At 35.4% G+C, this 13,790-nt stretch overlaps 1 protein-coding gene across 2 annotated transcripts; it reads left to right on the top strand.

Moving 5' to 3' along the window:
* The first annotated feature begins 782 nt into the window (after positions 1–782).
* Positions 783–13,788, top strand: LOC132107790 (mannan-binding lectin serine protease 1-like). 2 transcript variants are annotated; one of them, XM_059513997.1, is made up of 12 exons: positions 783–926; positions 1,576–1,798; positions 5,637–5,814; positions 5,901–6,032; positions 6,693–6,889; positions 7,980–8,127; positions 8,229–8,347; positions 8,462–8,540; positions 10,371–10,490; positions 10,578–10,649; positions 10,823–10,894; positions 11,955–13,788. In XM_059513997.1, exons 1-12 carry the CDS (start codon positions 913–915, stop codon positions 12,830–12,832), a joined length of 2,232 nt encoding a protein of 743 aa, XP_059369980.1. In that variant the 5' UTR covers positions 783–912; the 3' UTR covers positions 12,833–13,788. The 2 variants fall into 2 exon arrangements, with proteins under 2 accessions (XP_059369980.1, XP_059369981.1); XM_059513998.1 differs by lacking the exons at positions 10,371–10,490; positions 10,578–10,649; positions 10,823–10,894; positions 11,955–13,788 and adding an exon at positions 8,630–8,796.
* Positions 13,789–13,790: the final 2 nt, after the last annotated feature.

Below are 13,790 nucleotides of genomic sequence, written 5' to 3'. Positions count from 1 at the left end.
AAACTCTTAAAATCATATGACATGATTATAATATCATCTAATAATATCATTTTGGGGAAGTGTAGGCCTAATGTTTAGAGAGTTTGACTCCTTACCCTAAGGTTGTGGGTTCGAGTCTCGGGCCGGCAATACCACGACTGAGGTTCCCTTGAGCAAGGCACAGAACCCCCAACTGCTCCCCGGGCGCCGCAGCATAAATGACTGCCCACTGCTCCGGTGTGTGTTCACGGTGTGTGTGTGTGTACACTGCTTTGTTTGGATGGGTTAAATGCAGAGCACAAATTCTGAGTATGGGTCACTATACTTGGCTGTATGTTACTTCACTTCACTTCAAGTATGTCGAAAAATGGCTTGAGGCTTTGTAGTCCCTTGGTGATACAAAGTACTGGCTCCACAGACTCCAGCTCGGGTCTTAGTTAGAAAGTGACACAACATGATAAATATAGAAAATGATAAAACTATTCTTAATCCAGATCCATTTGAGACAGCATTTTAATCTACATTCTGCTGCTGCTACGTGAAATCGTTCATGTCCATATTATTTTGTCTACATCACAATATCATGCGGTAATTTCACCTGTGCATGTAAAAAGTTTTGGTTACTTTTTATTTTTTTAAATGCATATACATAAATTATACTGCCATAATGTATTTATTTTTAGGCAAATTTCTACTTGCATTGGTTTTGTTTTTGTTTTTTTTAAACGTGTTGTTATTGTTTATATTAAAATACATCTCTTTTGTGCAAGTAACTAAAACACAAACTTCCACCCCGCCTCGAGTCCCGACACACACACAGTCTGTGGGGGAGAGAGCTCATTGTAAACAGTTGCAATGTGACGTGAGGAGGGAAAACTGGAGTTCAGACGGGAATGCAGCACCTTTCCCACTGACAGAGGAATTTATGAAGTCATGGAGCTTACATGGTGAGAACTTTATTTCAGATTTATTAAGATTCCACTAAGTGGTCTGAGATATTATCAGTCTGTTGTTATCATCAACAAACTTTCATTATAACCAGCTTGGGATTATTTTTTTTTATCCATGATGTATTTTGTCCGCGTGGGAATTTTTCCTTTTAGGGGTGTCAGCGTCCTTCCTGTCAGTAACTTTGCAACTGAAATATGTGATATTTATTTATAAATTTTTGCCGATCTTTTAATGCAAAATAATTTAATGTCAACAGTTAAAAAAAAAAGTTTTTTTAATGTACTTGATATGTAAAATGTGATAAATGATCAAGTGATAAATAAATGACACCTACAGGTCAGATATGGAATCTAAGGGTCTGCAACTTGGTTACCACTTCACGTGAACGCTATTTATGTTTGCCTGCGAATAATTATTTAGAGCAATCTGAATAACTTGTAATCTGACATATCTTTGGTTACTAAGGCTTTGCTGAACACTATAATTATTCCCCCTCCACCTAAACCCCAATTATCAGATTCTTACAGGAATTAATTCCGCTGAATTAAACTCACTTAATTGAATATTTGAAACATTTTGTTTAATCTTAATGTTTGCGATGTTGAATTTGATGTCATGGTTTAAATTAAATGCCTTTATACACAGTGTCATTGTGATCTTGGCCCAGTGTCTATGGCCCTCGTGGACTCAAGTCATCCACCTCACAGACATGTATGGGACCATCAAGTCTCCAAACTTTCCTGAATCCTATCCGAAAGAGATAAATCAGCAGTGGAATATAACTGTAGCAGATGGATATAAAATCCGATTCTATTTTATGCATTTCGACATAGAGCCCTCATACTTATGTGAGTACGACTACTTGAAGGTAAGTCAAAATTTACAAATGTTTCACTCTCCTTTTTAATAAAATCACCTCTGCTAATTCATGTTCAATAAATATTACAAAAATACATGAATCAACGACACGGGGGCATAGTCATATTCAAAAACCCCCAAGTGGGCGCCACAGCAGTGGACCAAAAACTGGGTGGCAGACAAAAGAAAAGGCACAGAAAAAAACTCTTTCAGAGACACACACGTGACCGTTGTAAATATACATTTAAATGAATGTGGGAATTTCATTTATAGGGTTTCCATGTATTCCTCGGACATTGCTGCGAAATGCAGCTTGTCCTGAACTTGAACTTTTTTGTCCTTTTTATATGTGTTTTTAACCTGCTAGTGCAACTATTTTGCTCGAGGTGTGTCTGGTGGAATAGCTGTGTAATTAGGATTCTTGCATTGACATAAGCATGTCTCCCACACATTTTTTATTTTAGTTGCTGTATCTCTGTGTTGTCTGTGTTTGTGAGGCTGTTTGTCTGTGCATTGTGCTCAGGAATTAATTGCCTACGGACATCTTTGGTAACCGTAGGTTACCCTCCGTTCACTGACATGGGTAAAGTAAACACTCAAGCTGGGAGCCATATAAGAGACATGTCTAGGGCTGTTTGTGTGTGTTTGTAGAAGCACAATAAAGACTTGGCTGTGGTCTCATTCTGCGATGTTTGTGTGTATGACTTTGGTTTGACTGGCAGTTTGGCTGTCTGCTGAGTGTAATTGTGTTCATGTGCATGCCAGTTTTTGTGTTTGTGCAGATATTTCTTAAATTGAGGGTTTGCCAGCATTCTTCTGGGTAATTTGTGTGGGTACATGTACAGCAAAAAGCTGGGAGTATTTATATTGTGTGGTTTTTTCAGATGTTCATGCATGTATATTTAGAAAATGAGAACATATTCAGTCCTCATTGTGTCGTTTATTCTCTCTTATGTTGTTCCAAATCTGTTTGACTTACTTTCTTCTGTAGAAAAAGTGAAAATGTTGTGTAAAAAAACAGCATGAACATTTTGTATAATATCTGCTTTTTTGTGTAACGAAAGAGACAAAGTTATACCAGTTTGAAACAACATGAAGATGATTTAATGATTGAAAGAATTTTCATTTGTGGGCGATCTGTTCAAGAGTACACAGAGTTGCACAGAAACTGAAAGCTTATTATTTGGTACGAGTATATAAACATTGAAAGAAGTCTCACTTGAATAAAAAATGTAGTAAAAACTGTAATATTGTGAAATATTATTACAATTTAAAATCACTCTTTTCTATTATGGGGCGCCGTTTGTAAAGCGTCTCACGCTGAAAATAACAGCAACATTTTGTCACATTATAGCTTCAAACCATGTTTAAAAAACTGGTATGAATTACCAGTCACTTTTTAGCACATTTACAACAATTCAATTCAAGTTTATTTGTATAGTGCTTTTTACGATACAATCATTACAAAGCAACTTTACAAAAAATTAAGTTTCTACAATATTTAGTAGTAGCTTATAAGTGGTGACTGTTCGTGCGCATATGACAGGATTTTTCAGAAAAATTCATATAAGACGTAGTCAGCTAGACGATGAACATTATTAACAGCAATTATTATATGATGCAGTCACACTTGTAGCAATATTTGTTAGTTCTGTTTGTTGATTCAGGGTTAGCGTCATCTGGGGTCCTCTGAGGGGTCAGCATCATCTATTCGGGGGCAGCTGTGCCTTAATGGTTAGAGATCCAGACTAGTTTAGCCGGCAGCCATATCACCCTGGAGCCCAAGACTGGTTTCCCACTGAAGCTAAGCAGAGCTGAGCCTGGTCACTACCTGGATGGGAGACCTCCTGGGAAAACTAGGTTGCTGCTGGAAGAGGTGCTAGTGAGGCCAGCAGGGGGCGCTCACCCTGTGGTCTGTGTGGGTCCTAGCGCCCCAGTGTAGTGATGGGGACACTATACTGTCAACAAGCACCGTCCTTCGGATGAGACGTTAAACCGAGGTCCTGACTCTCTGTGGTCATTAAAAATCCCAGGATGTCTTTCGAAAAGAGTAGAGGTGTGACCTCGGCATCCTGGCTAAATTTGCCCATTGGCCTCTGACCATCATGGCCTCCTAACAATCTCCATATCTGCTGATTGGCTTCATCACTCTGTCTCCTCTCCACCAGTAAGCTGGTGTGTGGTGGGCGTTCTGGCGCACTATGGCTCCTGTCGCATCATCCTGGTAGATGCTGCACACTGGTGGTGGATGAGGAGATACCCCCTGACTATGTAAGCGCTTTGAGTGCCTAGAAAGCGCTATATAAATGTAATGAATTATTATTATTATTAGTTACCAGAAGGTCATCGGTTTGAGTCTCAGTGCTGGCAGGAGTTGTAGGTGGGAGGAAGTGAATGAACAGTGCTCTCTTCCACCCTCAATACCCATGGCTGAAGTGCCCTTGAGCAAGGCACTGAACACGCAGTTGCTCCCGGGCGCTGGATCTATAGCTGCCCACTGCTCCGGGTGTGTGTTCATGGTATGTTTACTTCTCACTGCTGTGTGTGTGCACTTGGATGGGTTAAATGCAGAGCAACGAAAACAGTTTCTCCAAACGTGTTTATTATTTTAGGTAGTTATTATCACGATAATCCATGTCCAAGAGTCAATTTTCTCGGGTTAATATGGTTTTTATTCATTACTTATTTGACACGATGCTATAAACACTCACTGACCTCCTCGAGCTTTTATTTTGGCACTTCCTGTTATCAGAAAGTAAAATTCACCCCAAACATTTAGAGTCAACATTTACATTTAGATTTAGATCTAACATTTAGATTTTACATTTATATTTAGATTTAACGTTTAGATTTAACGTTTTGATTTAACGTTTTGATTTAACATTTAGATTTATATTTAATATTTATATTTAACATTTAGATTTAACATTTATATTTAGATTTAACATTTAGATTTTACATTTATATTTATATTTATATTTAACATTTAGATTTTATATTTATATTTATATTTAACATTTATATTAAGATTTAACATTTAGATTTTACATTTATATTTATATTTAGATTTAACATTTAGATTTAACATTTAACATTTACCGTATTTTCCGGACTATAAGTCACACTTTTTTTCATAGTTTGGCTGGTCCTGCGACTTATAGTAAGGTGCAACTTATTTATCAAAATTTATTTGACATGAACTGAGAGAAATGAACCAATAGAAAACATTACCGTATCCAGCCGCGAGAGGGCGCTCTATGCTGCTCAGTGCTCTTGTAGTCTACACTGAAGACATAGAGCGCCCTCTCGTGGCTGTAGACGGTAATGTTTTCTCTTGGTTCTTGGTTCTAAATAAATGCGACTTATAGTCCAGTGCGACTTATATATGTTTTTTTCCTCATCATGACGTATTTTTGGACTGATGCGACTTATAGTCCGAAAAATACGGTAGGTGTAACATTTAATATTTAGATTTAACTATTTAAAATATCTCTAAATTGACAAATATTGTTGTAAATGTACTAAAAAGTGACCGTCAAAAATTCATACCAGTTTTTTAAACATTGTTTGAAGCTAAATGTGACAAAATGTTGCTGTTATTTTCAGCGTGAGCCACTTTACAAATGGTGCCCTATATTCTATTTTAATATATTTTAAAATGTAATTTATTCCTGTGATGCAAAGCTGAATTTTCAGCAGCTATTACACCAGTGTTCAGTGTCACATGATAATCATCATTATCAATGTTGTGCTGTTTAATATTTTTGTGTAAACTGTGATATATTTCTTTCAGGATTCTTCTTTCAGAATAGCATTCATTTAAAATAGAAATCTGTTTGCTCGCACAGGTATACTCAGACTCTGAAGAGCTGGCTGTGTTTTGTGGAAAAGAGAGTACAGACACAGAACAGGTTCCTGGTGATAATGTCATCACGTCCCCCAGAAACATGCTCAGTGTGGCGTTCCGTTCAGACTTCTCTAATGAGGAACGATACTCTGGCTTTGAAGCTCACTTTAGTGCAGTTGGTGAGTGTTTGGAGTAACAAAACAGTGCACATTCATTTCAGTTTCTAACGTCCAAGTTGCTCATTCTCTTTTCTTTTTTCCTGCAGATGTAGATGAATGCAGAGACAGAAATAATGAAGATCTTGTCTGTGATCATTTCTGTCACAACTACATTGGTGGCTTCTACTGTTCTTGTCGTTATGGGTTCCTGCTTCATTCTGACAACAGAACTTGCAAAGGTAATATTTCAAAATAGCGAAATCAGAATCAGAACAACCTCTTTTGTGTTATAGTTGGATTTTCCTCTAATGTAACAAACTTGTTCATGTCAGCCTAGTGACCCACTTGTTGCTCTGTAACAAACAAAATAATAGGCAGATGCCAAACACCCTTTTTTTACTTGAATCAAAGTTTGATCAATTTCATTTTCTCCTTCATGCCAAAAGGTGGTAAAATTTAAACATTATTTATATGTGGCTTGATGAAGAAAATACTAATATTCCTGGAAATGCTGGTTAGTCAGTTAAGTTAACATTAAATGTGTGTGTGTGTGCATGACTTAGTTTTTACTACAGTGATAGTTTAAGTGTGTGTTGGAGTGTGTCTGTCTTATGTCCAGCTGATTGTAGCTAAGCAGCAACTGCTAAATATTTACACTTTGGTGGTCAGTGAGATGTGGATAAACTTGTGAACTTCAAACACCCGATTAGAATGGGAGCTATTACTGCAGCTTCCATGCATTGCACTGCAAACATAATTCTTATGTTTGAGGGATTTTTAGCAGAAGATTTACAGTAAATTATTGTTTAGTCATTTTATGATAGCTGTTAATGTGTTCATTTTGAATCTTATACTGAATGATAGTGAATTATATATATGCGCATTTGTAATCTTTGCAGTTGAGTGTAATGAAAGCGTGTACACAGAGCGCTCTGGAGAGATCACCAGTGCTGATTTTCCTGAACCGTACCCCAAAAGCTCTAACTGCACATATCGCATTGAGCTGGAGGAGGGTTTTCAAATCACTCTGGAGTTTGATGAGACCTTTGACATTGAAGACCACCCTGAAGTCAACTGCCCCTATGACTTTATCAAAGTGAGAGTCCTCTTGCAATTTCTTTGCAGCGTTTTTTTAAATAAACACATACACAGTTTAACCATCATTATACAAAAATATTGACAGAACATTGCATTTGACAAATTCAAATGAAGTATTTAGTTAATATATTTAAATATAATTTGTTATATTATTAATATAATATGTCACTTAACATTACATTTACCTCAGAAAAGAAATTCAATGGCCATAGCTTTTTGATTAGCTAAATTTTTTTAATATATATACTGTGTATAGTGAGGAGCATTTTGTTAAATATATTATGCTCTATATTACATATTCATTATATTTTAACTGTCTCTAAATGTCAATAAAAATTTAATGTAGGAAATGCCTTATGTGCTATTTAAATTTGTACTGTACAACTCAACTTTGAGTATTTAGCATTAAATACATTTAATCAATTAATAGATTATTTAATTAATTTTTCATTGTTCATTTTTGGCTAAATGAATACTTTAATTTCAGTTTCAGTGTTCCATTAAAAAATGTATTTCAGTACATCACTTATCATAATTAAATATTATGATAATAGTTAAAAGGTGCTTTTGAAACACTGTTCATGAAGCTTTGAAACCTTTGCGAATCATTCGTTTTCAAATCAGTGATTCGGAGTGTGTATCAAAACACAAAAGTGACTTGATTTCACTAAATGTAGCTTTATTACATCATAACTGTTTTGAAATTTCAATGGTGAACTGTGAACTGTTAATGTGAACTGTCCTCTATTTGGCTTTTAATAACAAGATTGTGTAATAAAAATGAAGAATTCTAGTTTAATCTTTTATTGGCCTGATTAACCAAGCTCTCCATAAAAAAGCAAAACAAGACCTACACTTTAAAAGAGTATACACTTCATATTTAATGGTGTTAGATTAGATTATGTGTTTTAATAAAACATTTGAAGTTGGTTTGTGTGCTTTGAAAATGTTAATCATTTTGTGCATCAATTGAATTGAAGGTTCAAAAAGCTTAGTTTTTCCCATCACTAATGATAAAAATTGATACATTTGGTTGGAAAAATAAAACATTAAAACAATATATAATTATAATGGTGCTTTATCCACAGATTAATGCAGGAGACAAGGATTTTGGCCCATTTTGTGGTGAGCAGTCACCAGGGAAGATCCAGACAAGAAGTAACATAGTCAACATCCTGTTTCACACTGACAGCACTGGAGAGAATCTTGGCTGGAAACTCACTTACACCTCCACCGGTCAGAGACTGACCAATGCATATAACTACTAAAATTAATTACATCATGTAAATTACTTTTTGAGTATGGTACTGTGGCAAAGGTGTAAATGTTATCTTCAGGTTCTGAATGCTCTCCTCTTGCGGCACCCCTTAATGGAAACCTGGAGCCTCTGCATTCTAACTACATCTTCAAAGATCACATCACGCTGACCTGTGACCCTGGATACTCACTGAGACAGGTCAGAGAGAAGTGGCCATTCACTTCTGCTGATAAAGCCAGTGAATGATGCAAGCTAATTGAAACAAATCAGTACTGTTTTACATCACACTAACGCTCACATTCTCTCTTACAGGGTGATAAAGAATTTGAGCATTATCAGATTGAGTGTCAGAGGGATGGGAAGTGGAGCAGAGATGTCCCGCTGTGTAAAAGTAAGTCTATTAACAGACACTCTGTATTTCTCACTTGCCCTTTCTCTCTTTTTCTCTCTTCTTCTCCTTCTTCTCCTTGCTGCCATCAGAGAAGGAATCTCAAAGGAGACATCGTTCCCTAACAAGCATTTTAACTAATCAGATACTGAGTTAAAATCTAAAGGGATTGGTTGGTAGCCAAAGAACTTCCTAAACTACAAATATACAAATATACTATGAGCTTGAAAAATAAACTACCATTTCCATTCAATTGACCAAATGTGACAAATTACATTTATATTGTTACAAAAGATTTTTTTAACATGCTGTGCATCAAAGAATCTTGAAAAAAAGAATTTCCACAGACATATTAAACTGTTTTCAACATTGATAATAAAATAAAAATTTTTTTCTAAAAATCAGCATATTAGAATGATTTCTGAAGGATCATGCGATGCTGAAGACTGGATTAATGATGCTGAACATTCAGTTTTGATTTTAACAATATTTATGTATTATTTATAAAATAAATGTTATTTTATTGCATAAAAGACTAGCACACCTATGTGTTTCTTTTTCAATATTCAAAAGCATTCAGTTATTGTCCTTCAGTCATATTTTAAGTATCTCATGACGAAGATGAAATTTCCTAAATATCTGTATTTGTACTAGGTTCGCATTCCAGGTTACAAACAAGTTTAAGACTAGTCCTAGACTTAATGGAAATTTGGTTTGGGGTCATTCAAACATAGCCTTAATCTGTGCCTACCTAAAATTACAACAATTCTAACTCAGAGTTTATTGTTGTTTGAGGTTTGGTTCTTTTGTAAAAAAAAAAAAAAAAAAAAAAAAAAAAGGCTAAAAGGCATTTATTAAATTGATGATTAAAGATTTAAATAAATATCACTGTTTTAAATCAATTGTCTATGAGTATATAAGGTGCATTTTTACTTATAAGCACTAATTCTGATAAATTCATATAAAATGATAAAATTATGATCTGTCACTTTGTTTTAATGATAGATTTTATTACAGATTTTGTTGCTAAAGCTTATACAAGCTATCTGTGCTAAACATTATCAGTATTAAGTTTACATGCTCCACGTCTAAGTCTAGTTTTGTTGCTCTGTCAGTGAAAGTGTGGTTTGAAGGCCGCACTGAGTTAATGTATCATAGAATGTCTCCATCTACTGGTCATTAATGCTTTTTGATAAATAGGTACTCTGAAATAAACCAGTGAGCATGTACAGTACATGTATGGATGTGAACATGATCTTTTCATGATATATATTTATACATCCCTTTGTCAGTAGTGCATTTTACTTTCACTATTTGGTTCATTTTGAGACAGAAATACATAAATACACTTAGACTTTCAGACAGGTCAGATTATAAAACTACCTCATCTTTTGGGAACGCACAGCACATGTTGAAGAGTGGACACTTAATGTTTGGTATGATTGTGACCTTTACTGTTTAAATGGTTTATTTGTTCATAAAATTCTTTCCATCATAAATCCTCTTATAATACACATTGCATGTCCTACTGTAAAATCCACCAATCACATTGGAGAATTCCTGTAATTGTTTTTCTATAGTGTATGATTCATAACATCCTGAGTCATACAGTATTCATCTCATCCTGCTCCCATCTAATCCATTATATGAATACTTACTCCATACTTTCTAAATTTTTGGAGAATTTTTAAGAATCTTTAATAATAAAAACATTCACAAAATAGATAAAAATAGGAACCTAAATCAAATATGACACAACCCAAAATCATCATCCAAAGAATTAAAAAAGGACTAATATCTGTGACTCAATTTCTTTCTCATTATCTCCTTTAGTGGTTGACTGTGGTCCAGTGGATGTAGTACTGGGTGAGGTGATTTTTGAGAGCTCTGGAAACAGTACTGTGTTTGGATCCAGAATCCAGTACAGCTGTAGAGACTCTCCCCAGGTCAACAGTGAGTATTTCACTGTCAGTCATTGATGCATTTAAGTCAAGTCATATTAGATTTCACAGTGGATTTGACTCTAAATTGGCCTTACAGACACTTACACCTGTCATCAGAGTGGGGAATGGGTGAGTGAGGACGGGACGCCTCTGCCCACTTGTCTACCAGGTATGGTGTGTTACTGAGAGTCACTTATTTTAAAATCACTATTGCATTAATTAAGGTCTATTCAGTTTTGTTTAGTTGTTTTATTATAAACATGACTTTGTGTTCATAGTTTTGGAATGGTATAATCTATATGACTACAGTGTCTGCCATCGTTGTTTATGTATTTACTGTAGGAGATTTCGAAAGAACCTTGAGTGCCAATGAGAAATCTCAGCTTCCTACTCCACTAGAAAGCACTCCTCTTGGTAAGACTCAAAGTTCGAATGTATAATGCTTTGGAAATTTATTGCAGGATATCAGACCATGACTAAAATAAAATAAAAAAACTTGCCATTTTGAATCATTCAAAAATCATCAAATCATTGACTTGCCTGGGAAACATTTACACATTCAGCTTCATGAGACATCATTTTGTTTACTTACTAATTGTTTATATGACAACTAAAGATATGAATTCACAACATTGTTATACATTATATGTATTACATGATATTATATATTATTTAAATTAAATATATATTAAACTGTACACTATTTTTCAAAAGTTTGTGGTCAATAAGATTAGATTTTTTTTTAAGAATTTAGTAGCAATAATGCCTTAAATTGATGTGACACTAAATACACTTTTTTACAAAAAATTATATTTCAAATAAATTGTGTTCTTTTGACCTTTTTTTCCTTCAAAAAAATCAGAAAAAATATTTAACAGTTTCCACAAAGAATATTAATATTAAAATATGAATTGATGTTAGAATTTAGAGATTTCTGAAATTTCATGTGACACTGTCTTCTGAAAATTCAGCAATGTCAAGAATACATTTTTAAATTAAATATATATATAAAAAAACTGTTAGTTCAAATCATTACTGTTTTCTTCATTTTTAATTAAATAAATGCAGCCTGCATTAGCATAAGAGAATTCTTTCAAAAATATTAAATTTTTGGAGCTGAAAATAAATAAATATTTTTTATTATTATTATTACTTTTTTCAAACAGGCAGACCAAATTCATATTAAATACAACTGAAAAAGTGCTGATTAATAAAACGTAAAATGTGTAAAATATAATAAAGATTTTTATATCTATATTAGAAAATTTCCCTTCACTAAAGCACAAAGTAACTATTTTCATCCAGTGAATCCATTGTCTGTCTAAAAAATTAATATGTCTAATAGTAGGATCCTTGTGTTTTTTTTTTTTTTTTTGGTTTGGGACTCTGTGTCTCTGTTTGCTTTAAGTTACTTGTATTTGTTTCTAAGATTGCTATGCATATCTGTGTTAACTTGAATAAGTTTTTGTTTCAGCATGTGGTGAGCAGTCACAGCTCTTCCCAGCCCAGCAGAAGCGAATTGTTGGTGGGAGAACAGCATCTCCCGGTCTGTTCCCCTGGCAGGTTCTGCTCTCAGTAGAGGATTTGTCCCGTGTCCCTGAGGACCGCTGGTTTGGCAGCGGCGCTCTCCTCTCCTCCACTTGGGTTTTCACAGCCGCTCACGTTCTCAGATCACACCGCCGTGATCTTTCCGTTGTCCCTGTCGCTTCTGAACACATCCGAGTGCACTTGGGCCTTACAAACATACGGGATAAGCACCTGGCCACCAACCGGTCTGTAGCGAAAGTCATCCTGCATCCTCAGTTTGATCCTCAAAACTATAACAATGACATTGCTCTGATTAAACTCAGCCAGGAGGTGGTGCTGTCTGCGTTAATACGACCCGTGTGTCTACCAAGGCCTGGTGTTAAAGGTCATGCCCTGATGCCTCTGCCCAACACATTGGGTATAGTGGCTGGTTGGGGCATTAACACAGCCAACGCTTCTGCTTCCACAAGTGGCTTGACCTCAGATTTAGGCACCATCTCCGAGCTGCTCCAGTATGTGAAACTCCCGGTTGTGCCTCAGGACGAATGTGAAGCTAGTTATGCCTCACGCTCTGTCAACTACAACATCACTAGCAATATGTTCTGTGCTGGCTTCTACGAGGGCGGTCAGGACACCTGTTTGGGGGACAGTGGGGGAGCGTTTGTCACCCAGGACACCCGCAGTGGGAGATGGGTGGCACAAGGACTGGTGTCCTGGGGCGGACCAGAGGAATGTGGCAGTCAGAGGGTGTATGGTGTGTACACTCGGGTGGCAAACTACATCCTCTGGCTACACAGGCACATGGACGTGGACCGCTTATGGTGAGGAAGTTACAAAAGTGTAGTGGAGCTGGAAGTCTCTCCTTATTTTTGTCATCTTATTTGATCATTCTTACCATTTTCCACAAACTATCTTAAAGCAAGGCAAGAATTACACCCAGAGGTGTTCACAATCTTAGGCTGTCAGTTTGTGAATTTATTTGTAGTACAGATGGTACGAACTTGCTCTGGCCGATTGAGTCAACTAGAAAGAACCATAAATTCATCAAGATAAAAGCATTTTACTCATCTCATTTTTGGCCTTCAGCTTGGATCCTTCATAATTTTTCAACATCTGCTGTTGTTTAAAACTTATACTATACTCTTATAAAATCATATTACCCTTCAGTACTTGATAAGGTTTTTAGACTATAAAGACAGCATGTATTGGTGCAGCCTTGGTGCATATGAAATTTCTTTCAAAAAGCAAAAACAAATTCCTTTTTATACAATTGAAGTATTTCAATGACACTATAAAGTACATAAGAAAAATATATAATATACATCTTTATATTTATAATGATATAAATCATTTAAACCTAAATAAATTTATTTCAGCACAAATATACAATGTTATACTTTTAGAATGGTTACACTCCTATTAAAACTAGACATTTCTATAACAAATGCAATGATATTGTTATATTTGCACACACTGATGTAATATGAATAAAAAAATGACAAAAATTAAAACCTGGTGCATTACTTGCTGTATTTGTCTAACGAAGATGTGATGGCTTTATTACTAGTATTTGCCTGTCAACTTCTTACCCACAAACTAGGAGTTCGCTTTCATTGTGCTTCTATTCCCCAAGTAGGCAAAATATTTACTTGTACAATAAAGTGTCTTTAATTACAAAAAATCACAAGGGGTTAACCAAAAGGATCAAAACCAGCCAGATAGCCTATCAACAATCATAGATGTATATGTGGTCACTAATCAGCACCAGAATTGAGTTGCAATC

This window comes from Carassius carassius, chromosome 28, assembly GCF_963082965.1.
Source record: "Carassius carassius chromosome 28, fCarCar2.1, whole genome shotgun sequence".
NCBI lineage: Eukaryota > Metazoa > Chordata > Actinopteri > Cypriniformes > Cyprinidae > Carassius > Carassius carassius.
This window is presented reverse-complemented; position numbering and strand designations above follow the sequence as displayed.